The sequence below is a fragment of the Cherax quadricarinatus genome, unplaced genomic scaffold (assembly GCF_038502225.1).
Source record: "Cherax quadricarinatus isolate ZL_2023a unplaced genomic scaffold, ASM3850222v1 Contig2399, whole genome shotgun sequence".
Taxonomy (NCBI): domain Eukaryota; kingdom Metazoa; phylum Arthropoda; class Malacostraca; order Decapoda; family Parastacidae; genus Cherax; species Cherax quadricarinatus.
In genome coordinates, this window is record NW_027197425.1 from 1 (window position 1) to 13,731 (window position 13,731).

Here is a 13,731-nt window from a genome sequence, read left to right on the forward strand (position 1 = left end):
AACTGGCAGCCCTAGTTTGAATGACGAAGCGTGGGTCTGGGAGGGATCAGCTCGTTCTTCTATGACCATACACCACCTGGACAAGATGTGCCGTGATCAGCAGACGGCCCCCTTCCCCACGTGTCTTCACATATGAGACCTGGGGAAATCTGGTAGAGGCACCTCGATGTACCGTAGATGACCTCCTTCGTTAGGCCCATACAGTAAGACAAAACCTCTACTTTCTCTTAGGATTTCTGGCCAGTGTCTGGGGAAAATTGTGAGTAAGTTGATCTGTAGGCCTGTGTGCAGCTGGCAGTGCATGCCCAGTACATACCAGTGTCTCTTGTCTATCTAGAAGCTAGTGTCCGTGTCTGCATAGTTGCACTAGGGGATACACACCCCCTTGGATATAGGAATTTCTGAGGTGCAGGCAGGTCACTAATATCGATTGAATATTGCAGGAATTAAGGCTCCCGGTTGCACGTGATTTCTGAGGGGAAGTCCGAAGGGGCTAAGGCTAAGCTTAGGAAAGTTGAAGATCAGGATATATATATGCTGCAACACCAAGTAAGTTAGTCCTTTATACGTGTATGCAGGCGAGTTTCTTGCAACATCAATCATTTGTGAAAATCTGTCCTGTAAGCCACTTGTGAGGCTGAGGTACCGACCTCAGAGCTAGGTGTCAACAGAGTTTGCCAGGGTAGGCGACTCACTTGGAGGCAGTCCAGACAACTTTTCACAAAGACTTTACAACTGCCTCCCAGAATACCTAGGGGAGGGATTACCAATAGAACCCTGGCTGTCTTCAGTGAGGAGCTGGGCAGGCACCTAAGTCGGTATCTGACCAGCCGGGCTGTGGGTCGTACGTCAGTTTGTGCGGCCAGCAATAACAGACTGGTTGATCACCTGATCCACCACGAGGCCTGGTCGCAGACCGAGTCGCGGGGACGTTGATCCCCGAAACTCTCCCTCCAGGTGTACTCCCAAATATACTTTGATTCTGTTTTTGGCGCTACTTCTCACAAGATGAACATATGACGCATCATGGAGTATCCGCTCAGAAGTCAACTATCTTTGCACTGAGGGAAGTTATTTGATGGATTGAACATAAAGAATAATATCATTGGGATTTTCTAGGTTGAGTAATTTATACTCGAGCTTAGGAGTGAGTAGCTTTCAGGTCCACTGCAAGTTTGCTGTACTGAAGGCTTTATTAATTGGGTGTTAAGCTATTTACTGTGTTGTCTTGTTCTGTGTCGATTTGGGCTGCCTTTGTGTAAGTAAGCAAGCAAGTTTATTTAGGCTTACACAAATAGTTACATAGATTATGGTACCCCGTGGCCTTGTGGCTAAAGCTCTCCCTTCGCATAGTGAGGGTCCGGGTTCGATTCCCGGCAAAGGGGTGGAAAGATCGGACGTGTTTCCTTACACCGGTTGTCTATGTTCACTCGCCAGTAATAATGGGTACCTTATGTTAGTCGACTGGTGTGGGTCGCATCCTGGGACAAAACTGACCTAATTTGCCAGAAATGCTCTGCATAACAAGCGGCTTTCTATAAAGTAGTATGTCATTGATGTCAGTTAGGCCTGTATACCTTATACATGTATATGTACTTGTAGAAATAAATATATTATTATATTATTATTAAACTGGGGAATCTGACTCAACACCGAGTAAGCTTTGGTGGCCCTCAAACCCCCCCAACAACAACAACAATAACAATTGTCTGCCATTATATACTCACTCATCCTCATTGTATCAAATTCTGGATTAACAGCCAATCCAGCAGTAATTTGTGAGGTAAGCAGGCAGGGAAACTAGTATTTATTTCTAGAACTTGGTAAAAGCGGTAGAAAGTAATGATAGATGCCAGTGATGAGTCACGTCACCAAGGCGACCATCAGCCACAAGAATGACATTTTTTCCTACTGGACAGAGAGATCTCCCATATATTAAGTAGTTAAAATGTCATCAGTCGCAGCCCTAACGTAAACTAAACCAAAATTATGCTGTTAGATAACTGATATATTCCACTAGGTGCCAGACCTGCCACCTGGGAGACTCCCACCCCTCCAGGGAGGTTCCTTTATATATTTTTTATTTATTTATTTATTTAATAATTTGAACATACAGAGGTACAAAAAATACAGGTAAGAGCAGCATGCCAAAGCCACTTGTATGCATAGCATTACGGGCATGAGGGGCTCTTGAGCTAGGGAATTGGATCTTTGCTCCAGTTCCCTGAATTGAGCCTGAATACCTTCCATCCCTCCCCCCCCACAGGAGCTGTATAATCCTCCGGGTTTAGCACTTCCCCCTTAATAATAATAATAATAACAATGGAAAACTCCTAGACATTGTTGTAACTTTATTTAGGTACACGTGAATACAGTTACATAAGTTATCATACATAGTAACATACGTTTAAATTACCTATGATAACGAAAAACAAAGTGACTTACTTCCATTAGGGTTTTATTTACGTACTGGTCTACATAAGTACTGTTATACAAATTTAGGTGTACCTATACCTAAATAATCATACATCATAAGTCACTCTGTCTGACTTTTTTGGGTTATCCTAGGTTCTCTACACATATGCTGTTATGTATGATAAATCTATGTAACTGTATTTGTGTATACCTGAATAAACTTATTTAATTACTTACAGTCAGGTAACAGCCATAATTAAACAAGAATATAACATAGCTACATAGTAATGATTGTCAGGTGCAAGAACATATGAGCAACTAAAGAAAAATTTAGTGTATGTATGTATGTTTCAACACATGTGTCAGGAGATTAATAAAGTTCTTATAGAGTGAAACTTAGGAATAATGTCAAATTAATTGCTCGTGTGTTCTACCTAACTTAGTGTCAATAATTCTACCAGTATTTATATATCACATTGAGTGTCGGGTTGATTATAGGCAGATAACAATGTTAATTACATTAGAATATAACATAGATAGGATTAATAAGGTAATATTATTCCCAAAAAGGATACATTTGACTTAAAATACATGTAGTTAGCTAACAGCAAATAATAAATTTTAAAAGAAAAAGCCTGTAGTTATGCATAGCATTTTTGGCAGTCATATGATGGAACTAATACTAACAATATTAATGTACAAAATATTGGACTTTGCACATAAAATTACATAACATTGTAGTACAAATTTTATTAAAAAAATGCATTTAGTGAAGAACATTAAATTAAGAATTAATGTTAAATTAAACTAAACTTTCATAAAATTATATATGAACATATGATAAGGATATAAAAATGGGTGGAGATAAATAAAACAAGAAACTTGTTGTAATGTAAAAATTGGATATAAAAATATGATAGTTAAATTTATTCTCAAAAAAAAGCAGTATTATGTTGAACAGTTATTCTTCACTTAATGAAAGTTTGCTTTTTGGAATTTTGGTTAGCAATCAAAGGGCTCCTCCTCCATATAATGATCACCTCCAGATTAATTATTGACTAGTGCCTGTGGGAAGTAATAGTGCCTGCACTCTGAAGGAGTGGTGGGGATATTTGAAGTTTTGAACTATAGTATCAGTGCCCCTCTGGCAAGGCAGTGATGGAGTGAATGATGATGAAAGTGTTAATTTCTTTTTGGGTCACCCTGCCTCGGTGGGAAATGGCTGGTGTGTTAAATAAATAAATCAATATTGATGTTTAGATGTCCCTCTAAACAGCAAATATCCCAAACTAATCCTGTAGAGTGTAGGCACTGTACTTGCCATTTTACATACTTCTTGCAGTGTTGTGACCCATTATGGGTATGACATTGTTTATGAATACAGTATCTGTATAAGAGACCATTATGGGCATGACATTGTTTATGAATATCTGAAAAATAATAATAATAGATATTCCAATATTAAACAGTTCTGTGTAATTTATATTTAGAATATTATAATAATTGTTTATAATTTGTGATATTAATACATATGAAATGTGCTTAAAGTAAAAAATTAATATAGAACTATATTTTGTATCTTATAACCCAGCAAAAGGCTGCAATCAGAATGATAAATTCCCACTCGTGACAGCATGCTCCACCTTTATTCAAAAGTCTAAATCTCCTCACCATAAAGAACATCCACACTTATTCATGTGCCTACTACATACATAGAACAATACACGCAAACATAAACCCTCCACTCAAACTTCTCCTCACCAACCTTAACAGGACACATGGCCATAACACAAGACACAGATCCCTTTTTGATGTACCCAGTGTCCATATCACACTGTAAAAACTATGCACATAAAGGGCCCCAAAATTTGGAATTCATTACCAGCAAATACTAAAGTAACATGGTCTGAAAATCAATTTAAGGTACTTTTAAAAAACCAGTTAATCACTCAATATTTAACTTTACCAATAAATCTCCCATTTACTTAACTCTTAAAACTTCAAGACAACTAATAACAATATGATCATCTTGTTACGTTATACATTGTAATGTCACAAATTCACAACTATAATGCTTCAAAATCAAAATGTTCAAACTTCATTGCTTCAAATACTAAATTGTACTTCATTTTGTAAATTGTTTACAGTAATTTTTACCACTGAATCTGTCATTGCTTAGTTAATTTTATATTAATTTTAAGCCTGCCCATAATTCTCTGCATATATGGGGCTTTTGGCATGTACACCCAACTACTTATTTCCTTGTACAACTATGTATCATGTCCAAATAAAGTATTGTATTGTATATTCCATTTAATGTGACATTTATTTTATGTAGGTAATCTGGCTCCAGAGGGTGGTAGTGTGCCAATGCTGCAAGTTGTCTTTTTCATTACCAGGAGAGGAATTGCATTTGTAGTGCTTTCACTGCAGATCTTCCCAGCACCAGAGGAAGTACAATTGTGGTTCTAATATTCAGTGTTATAAAGCTTGTATATGATACATAAATACTGAAATATGTATGGTGATGGCACTATTTAATTTCAGTGATGGAAATGCTACATATACAGTGTCAACACCTGTGTCATGTTAGTCAAGCGAGACTCCTTAACAGTCTGTTTTGACATTCATACTCCTGACTTAGAATAAAAAAGAAGTGTATTTAAGTTAATCTCTCTCTCCAACAAAATGTGCTGATTCTCCTTTAAGTTTTTAATATGACTATGCATTGTACAAGAATATTGCAAATGTTGAATGTTCTGCTGTATTATAGAGGTGTTGTTCATGAGAACATTACACAGCAGTAGGATGATAAATGTACAAATGGTATTATGAGGAAGGTACTATTTATATGACCATTGTGCAGCAGTAATGATAGTATCTGCTATATCAGTTATAAAATTTCTCATCTGTCATAGTCCCCACCTCATCCCATCCCTTTGCTCTGTTTTACTGTTATAAACTATTATAAACTTTGTTCTCCCAAATGTAATATGATTTAACCTCATTTTCCCTTGATAATATTCCTGCCCTAGCAATCATTGTCCCATGTACTGTGTTTGACACATTATAAGGTTCCAATTTTGCATGAAAAGTATATTTATCAAGCTGTGTGCCATTTCATTAATTAGAGAAAACATTAATACAGCTGACTGTCGTAGAAATTTTAAAAAACTTTTATTTGTATGCTATACAAAACACATTCCTGGTGCTTGTCATAAGTAAAGTTTGCATAAAGCAAGATCATAGTAGCAATATTTTGTGTGGATAGGAAGTACCAAGACTGCAGTAGTAACATGAAGTTTTTTAATAAATTGGCTTTAATAATGTGCATGATAATATATATAAAATATAACTTATAACAATATACATTATTTCAAAAGTGGTGTGAAAGCTATGGCAACAAAGATTCAAATTTATATATGGTATTAGAAAGCCCTTCATGGTAGGTGCTTTGCAGTTATGACTTGCTCTTAATCGAGGGAATTTGAGTTGTAGTGAATCATCTTTGCTTATTCCTTAGGCTCTGTATGACCCTTATGGGTTTATCACATAACCATGTTTATAATATTGTAATAAAACAGAATTTCAGAAATATTGGTTTTCAGTGTAATGATGTACCAGCAAAATTTTCATCTTGTTAAGCTCTCGTAGTTCATATAGAATATTATCAAGTCAGTGATCAATATGTCAAAAATACTTGAAAAAGAACATGTTCAAAGGTCACAAATTATTCTACAACCACAAGATAAATTACATCAACATACACAGTCTCTAAAACACTCCTCACTAAAGTCTCACTGTGCATCTTTGAAGAGAATTTGCAAAAGCAAAAAAGCACTTCAGTGTTCAGTGTGTCTAAAAGACTTTTCCTATAACTCTACCTTAATAAAACATATGAGAATTCATACTGGAGAGAAGCCATATCATTGTCCAGAGTGCCTAAAAGATTTTTCTCTAAAGTCTATCTTAGTACAACACATGAAAACTCATACGAGAGAGAAACCATATCCGTGTTCAGTCTGTCTAAAAGGGTTTTCTCTAAAATCTAATTTGGCACAGCACATGAAAATTCATACTAGAGAGAAACCATACAAGTGCTTAGTATGTGTGAAAAGTTTTTCTAAAAATGATCATTTAATCAATCACATGAGAAGTCATACTGGAGAGAAACCATATGAGTGCTCAGAGTGTCTAAAAGCTTTTTCCCTAAAACTTAACTTACTAAAACATATGAAAATTCACACTGGAGAAAAGCCATTTCAATGTTCTGAATGTCTCAAAGAATTTTCTGATAAATCCAGTTTAATAAGACACATGAGAGTTCATACTGGGGAGAAACCATACCAGTGTTCTGAGTGTGTAAAAGACTTCTCAGATAAATCTAGTTTACTAAAACACATGAGAATTCATACAGGGGAGAAACCATATCAGTGTTCAGTGTGTGCCAAAGACTTTTCACATAAATCCAATTTAGTAAGACATATGAGAATTCATAGTGGGGAGAAACCATATCATTGTTCAGAATGTCTAAAAGAGTTTTCAGATCAGTCGAGTTTAGTAAAACACATGAGAGTTCATAAAAATTAAGTCATATCAGTGTTCAGTTCCTGGAAGTGGAAGGAGTTGTACACATTTAAGTTTAGAACAATCTAGTAATTATCCTGGTATGTTAGCTACTATCTGCCAATGCAAAGGAATTCACTGAATAAACAAGAAAGATAGGTAGCTGCTTTGAAAATCCCTCGCCAAATACTACCTTCCTTGGGGATTTCAACCTTCCAAAAGTAAAGCAAAGACATTAGCAGCAATTTACCAGAAATAATTCCTAGAAGCTTTCTAGGTTAACAAACATACCATGGAAAAAGTTTGTTTTAAGCTAACAGATAAGAAACTGCTAGAAATAAGAAATACACAAAATTTGATCATGAATAATGAAGAAATTATCAGACACACAGCACTATCAAATAAAATGTACAGTACTCTTGAAGTGCCGCAGCTTCCACTTCAGTCCCATGTTAGGGTGGACAAAGCACCAGACGATGCCATATTGTCTGTTCCCTCAGGTAGAGACTCAGCGTGGAGAAAAGTATGAGAAAAATAGAGAACAAATAACAAAGGGAAATTACTAGAATATGAGAGAATAGAAAATAGCGCTCTATTCTCTTGGAAGTATGCTGCCACCACCTCCCCTTTTAATAGTGGAAGAGATAACAGTAGCCTCAGTCATAGGAGAAGGGAGGAAAACATAGAGTTTGGGTTGGAGCACGAGAAAACCCAGTGAGAAATAATACAGGATAATTATAACAAGATAGGGGTCCTGATAAATACTGGCTCTTAAGGTAGCTTTGCCTGAAAATTGAGCAGTAGGCACCTTATCATGGCCTGACTCCCCCAAAAAAAAAAATTGGTATATTATTCAATTTAACCTTGGGCAAATTGACAATATGTACATGGCTCAAAGGAGGAAGTAAAATATGCTCAGATAAAACCACTTACAATTTAATAAACACATTGCAAGGGAATCTGAAATCAGTGGCACCCAAGAAAAAAAAAAATGCTAGCAGCAAATTCCTAATATTTCAGTAGAACCTGCTTACTGATATTATAACAATCACACCACACAGTTCCCAAGGAATGCCCTTGCTTTGACATACTGTCTGGGGTTATTCCCCTTGATTTACTGCCTTGATACATTCCTTCTTTGGGCCACTACTGAGGTCTTCCCCAAATCCTAGATTACAAGCCTGGATTGATTCTTCCAGGGCTAGGGTTTTCAAGGTCTCTAGAAACAAGCTCCTTTCCTAAGTATCTCTGGTTGATTCCACTAACTCATGGGTATCTCTTCAGCAACCCATAAACTTCTACTACAGGTTGGCTATCACTAATCCAGCATTATTGGGATCTGACATTATTATTGGAATCTGATATTATCTTTACTGAAATTATGTGATCTCAAGAGCATACTTTTCTTTGTTAAAAATTCTTTTTCTACAAAAACTGGCATTGATAAACAATTTTTCAAAATGAATATTCTATGTATTATAGAACTATTTGTATGACACAAAGCATCTTTTATTGCACTGCTCTCTAACACTGAAGATGTATATCATTTCAACATACCTGGATCAGAGGATTCAAAGTAATGCTTATTGTTGCCTGCTTTGTTATTATTATTTTACTAATGCATCAGCCATTTCCCACCAAGGCAGGATGGCCCAAAAAAGAAAAACTTTCATCATTCACACCATTACTGTCTTGCCACAGGCAGGCTTACACTACAGTTACAAAACTGCAACATGAACACTCATCCTTCAGAGTGCCGGCACTGTACTTCACATCTCCAGGAATCAGGTCTGGCCTGCCAGTTTCCCCTATATCCCTTCACAAATGTTACCTTGCTCACACTCCAACAGCATGTCAAATCCTAAAACCCATTTGTCTCCATTCGCTCCTATCTAACATTCTCATGCATGCTTGCTGGAAGCCCAAGGCCCTCGCACACAAAACCTCCTTTACCCCCCCCTCCCTCCAACCTTTCCTAGGCCGACCCCTACCCCACCTTCCCTCCACTACAGATTTATACACTCTCGAAGTCATTCTATTTTGTTCCATCCTCTCTACATGTCCAAACCACCTCAACAACCCCTCCTCAGCCCTCTGGATAATAGTTTTAGTAATCCTGCACCTTCTCCTACTCTTCAACCTATGGATTCTCTGCATTATATTCACACCACACATTGCCCTCAGACATGACATCTCCACTGCCTCCAGCCTTCTCCTTGTTGCAACATTCACCACCCATGCTTCACATCCATATATTAGCATTGGTATAACTATACTCTCATACATTCCCCTATTTGCTTTCATGGATAAAGTTCTTTGTCTCCATAGATTCCTCAGTGCACCACTCACCTTTTTCTCTTTGTAAATTCTATGATTCACCTCATCTTTCATAGACCCATCTGCTCACACATCCAGTCCCAAATATTCAAATACATTCACCTCTATACTCTCTCCAATCTGATATCCAATCTTTCATTACCTAATTTTTTGTTATCCTCATCACCTTACTCTTTTCTATATTCACTTTTAATTTCCTTCTTTTACATACCTTACCAAACTCATCCACCAACCTCTGCAACTTCTCTTCAAAATCTCCCAAAAGCACAGTGTCATCAGCAAAGAGCAACTGTGACAACTCCCACTTTGTGTTAGATTCTTTATCTTTTAACCCCACACCTCTTGCCAACACCCGAGCATTCACTTCTCTTACAACTCCATCTATAAATATATTGAACAACCATGGTGACATCACACATCCCTGTCTAAGGCCTACTTTTACTGGGAAATAATCTCCCTCTCACCTACATACTCTAACCTGAGCCTCACTATCCTCGTAAAAACTTTTTACAGCTTTCAATAACCTACCTCCTATTCCATACATTTGCAACATCTGCCACACTGCCCCCTATGCACCCTATCATATGCCTTTTCCAAATCCATAAATGCCACAAAAACCTCTTTACCCTTATCTAAATACTGTTCACCTATATGTTTCACTGCAAACACTTGGTCTACACACCCCCTACCCTTCCTAAAGCCTCCTTGTTCATCTGCTATCCTGCTCTCCATCTTACTCTTAATTCTTTCAATAATAACTCTACCATACACTTTACCAGGTATACTCAACAGACTTATTCCCCTATAATTTTTACACACTTTTGTCCCCTTTGCCTTCATACAAAGGAACTGTGCATGCTCTCTACCAATCCCTAGGTACCTTACCCTCTTCCATACATTTATTAAATAAAAACACTGACCACTCCAAAACTATACCTCCACCTGCTTTTAACATTTCTATCTTTATCCCATCAATCCCATCTGCTTTTCCCCCCTTTCATTCTGAAATTATGCTTTTGCGAATTTTGATGTGTCGGCGATATTTATGAATCAGCGATTTTGCCAACTTTGACGCCCATTATAGGCCAATTACATTATTCCAGTTGACCAAATTCTTAGCTATTTCACTAGTATTACTTCTCTTCTATTGATTGAGCACAAGAAATTGCCAAGTCAACTGTTTCAACTACAAAATAAAGTGATCGGAAATTGGTAATTTCGCCAATTTAACACTGTTCAAAATATTCCAGTTTCAAAATAGGGTCCAGAATAAACAATGTAGGTATTCCTGGCACTAAACTACCATTTCCTCTGTTCATTAGTTAGGTTTTGAGGCTTTACAAATGAATTCTATTTTGATTTTTTATTCACATAATGAATTTTTATTCAAACCAAAAAATAGAAGATTTACTGTTATGCAATATTGTAATAATTGTATAAATATCATCACCACATTTGTGAATGTATATTAGACCCATCAGTTGGCGTGTATTAGACGTGTGAGGTCGTTTGTTTACTCTTGAACATTGGCAAAAATTTAACATTTCCGCTACTGAGCTCAGTTTCAAGCCATTTTCAGTGCTAAAACCAATCAAAATCATCTCTATTTCTGTAATATGTCTTCCATTCTATCAAATGAGACCAAGAAATTGCAAATACAACTGTAACAAACATACAAAAAAACACTGCAGTTGCTGTTTTAATCGAAAATCATGATCTGTTTTTTTCTCATACACTGTGTGCTGCAGGATTTGTTTTATGTGGTACACACATACCACATAGATGTATTCTCTCATATCTAGGCCCAAATTTACCACTCACAGCTTATCAGAGTGAGCTGAGCTCATGGCGTAGATCTACAGCTTGGACCCTGAACGTAAAACCGTAGATCTACGGGATGGACCCTGAAAGGGTTAAACTGGACAAAGTCTGCTTTATAGTATTATCTAACACCATTGTAAATATTGCATTCTGTATTTTATTAAGCGTTCATAATATTACGTAACTAGGCATTTTGGGCAGACTAATGGTAATTCTAACTCTATATTGATACAGGTTATGGAGCATATTGACATTAAAGCTAGGTAACTGCATTACAGTTTGTAAGTTTAGCAATGAGAATGGTTTTGCCTTGGCATGATATATAGTTTCTATTAAAGCTCCTATATTTGAGTATCTCGGGCAAAATTGTGACTAGTTAAGATTTATTAGGCAATAGCTTTATTTGAAATTTTATGTTTACTGTCATTTGGGCGAGTGTAAGTGTAAATTGGAGAGAATCACAGATATCGAGAGCAGGTCTTGTTTTTTTTTTGTGTGTGTGTGAATGATACAAGTAAGAGAAAAGGTGGTTTTCATGTAGTTAGCTGACGGTGGGGTGTGTCAGGGAGATGTTTTTTAATGGTAGTTTTGAAAGTGATGGATGTGTCAGCAGTACTAGAGTTATCAGGCAGGGAGTTCCAGACTTTAGGCCCTTCAATGTACATTGAATTTTTGTATAGGTTTAGCTGGAAACGGGGAATGTCATAAGGATTTTTGTGCCTGGTGTTGTGCCTGTGGGTCCTGTTGCAACTGTCAAGAAAGTGTTTTAGTTCTGGGTTGATACTGGAGTTTGTGGTTTTGTAAATGTAGGTTGCACAGTAGTAAGTGTGGATGTTCTGTACAGTGAGTAAGTTTAGATCTTTGAAGAGTGGAGGGGGGTAGGTGTTGCCTTGGATTAGATTCCATGATTATTCTTATTGTGGCTTTTTGTTGGGTTATTATTGACTTTAGGTGTGTTGCTGCTGTTGATCCCCAGGCACAAATAGCATAGGTGAGGTAGTGATAGATGAGTGAATAGTATAGTGTGAGTAGGCTGATTGTGGCACGTAGTAACATATCTTGGAGAGGATCCCAACCGTTTTGGATACTTTTTTTTATGTGTTGGATATGGGTGCTGAATTTCAGGTTGCTGTCGAGGTGTAGGCCCAGGAAATTGCCTTCATTATCATTAGCAATAAGAGTGTTGTCAATTTTAATGATCAGTTCTGCCACCCCTGCGCTGTTACCAAACATAATATAAAAGGTTTTGTCAGTGTTAAGTGTAAGTTTATTGGCAGTCATCCAGGTTGATATTTTTAGTAGCTCTTCGTTAACAATGGTGTTGAGTGAGGCAAGATTTCGGTGGGTGATGATTTAAGTCGTGTTGTCAGCAAAGAGAACTGGTTTCAGGGGTTGTGGTACGTTGGGAAGATCATTGATGTATAAGAGAAAGAGCCACTTCCCCGTGGCGCTCCAGTATCAAGTGGTCGTGTTGATGAGGTTGCGTCCTTAGTGGTGACGTATTGATACCTGTTAGTAAGGTAGGATTTGAAATACATAAGCGCTTGGCCTCTTATACCATAATGGTCAAGTTTATGGTGTAGGATGCCATGGTCTACTGTATCAAACGCTTTCCTTAGGTTACTAAAGAGTCCTAATGTATATTCCTTATTTTCCAGTGCTGTGTAAAGCAGGACCAGCATTTTTACAATTGCATCGTTTGTGCTTTTGTTTTTTCTAAAGCCAAATTGGCAAAGGTTGGGTATGCTTTGTACTGTAATAAACGAATATAATCTGTTGTGCACCAGTTTCTCGAAGATTTTGGATAGCAACGGTAAGTTTGAGAGTGGCCTGTAGTTATTCACATCTGTGGGGTCACCCCCTTTGTGTATTGGTGTAACCCTTGCTGTCTTGAGTAGTGTTGATAAAGTGCTAGTTTCTAGCGATTTGTTAAAGAGTAATGGAATAGCAGACGAAAGGACATGAGCCGCTCGCTTGCACAGTAATGGTGGGACTTCAGACAGATTCCCTGATTTATTTTTAAGTGACTTGACAATCGTAGTGACTTCAGTAGGTTTGGTGGGTGCAAGATAGATGGAGGTTGGGAAATTCCCATCTAAGTAATCACTTGCTCGGGGATTGGTACATGGGATTTTACTGGCGACATTTGATCCTAAGGTTGAGAAGAAGTCATTGAACTTGTTAACTGTATCAATAGGTTGTAGTTGTGTTTCATTCGGTTTAGTTAGGACAATATCCCTGTGTTTTTTTTAGTTTGTGGGCGGCCAGAATCTGAGAGTGCTTTCCAGGTCTTTGTTATATCACATCTTGTTTCGGTGAATCTGCTGGAATAGTACAATTTCTTGGCCTTTCTTATTAGTTTGGTGAGAACTGATGCATAGTGTTTAATAATATCTTTGTGTATTAAGCCCTGTCTATATTGCTCTTCATATTGATGTTTCTTATCAATGGATGTTAGTATGTTGTTAGTTAGCCATGGGCAATCTAGCCGTTCATTCATAATCTGTTTCGTTTTTATGGGACAATGTTTGTTGTATAGTTTAAGTAATTTGTTAAGAAATATGTCTATCCAATCATCGATACCATTGGCAA

The 13,731-nt window shown here is 37.2% G+C and overlaps 1 protein-coding gene across 1 annotated transcript in view; it reads left to right on the top strand.

Annotated features, from left to right (window-relative positions):
* Positions 1-1,656: 1,656 nt before the first annotated feature.
* The window catches only part of LOC128696519 (zinc finger protein 271), a 48,095-nt gene continuing 36,020 nt past the window's right edge, over positions 1,657-13,731 (top strand). Inside the window, exons 1-2 of the mRNA XM_070081344.1 lie at positions 1,657-1,783; positions 4,754-6,994. Coding sequence (XP_069937445.1) covers positions 6,103-6,994 — 892 coding nt within the window. The 5' untranslated portion in view covers positions 1,657-1,783; positions 4,754-6,102. The remainder of the gene's footprint in view (positions 1,784-4,753; positions 6,995-13,731) is intronic.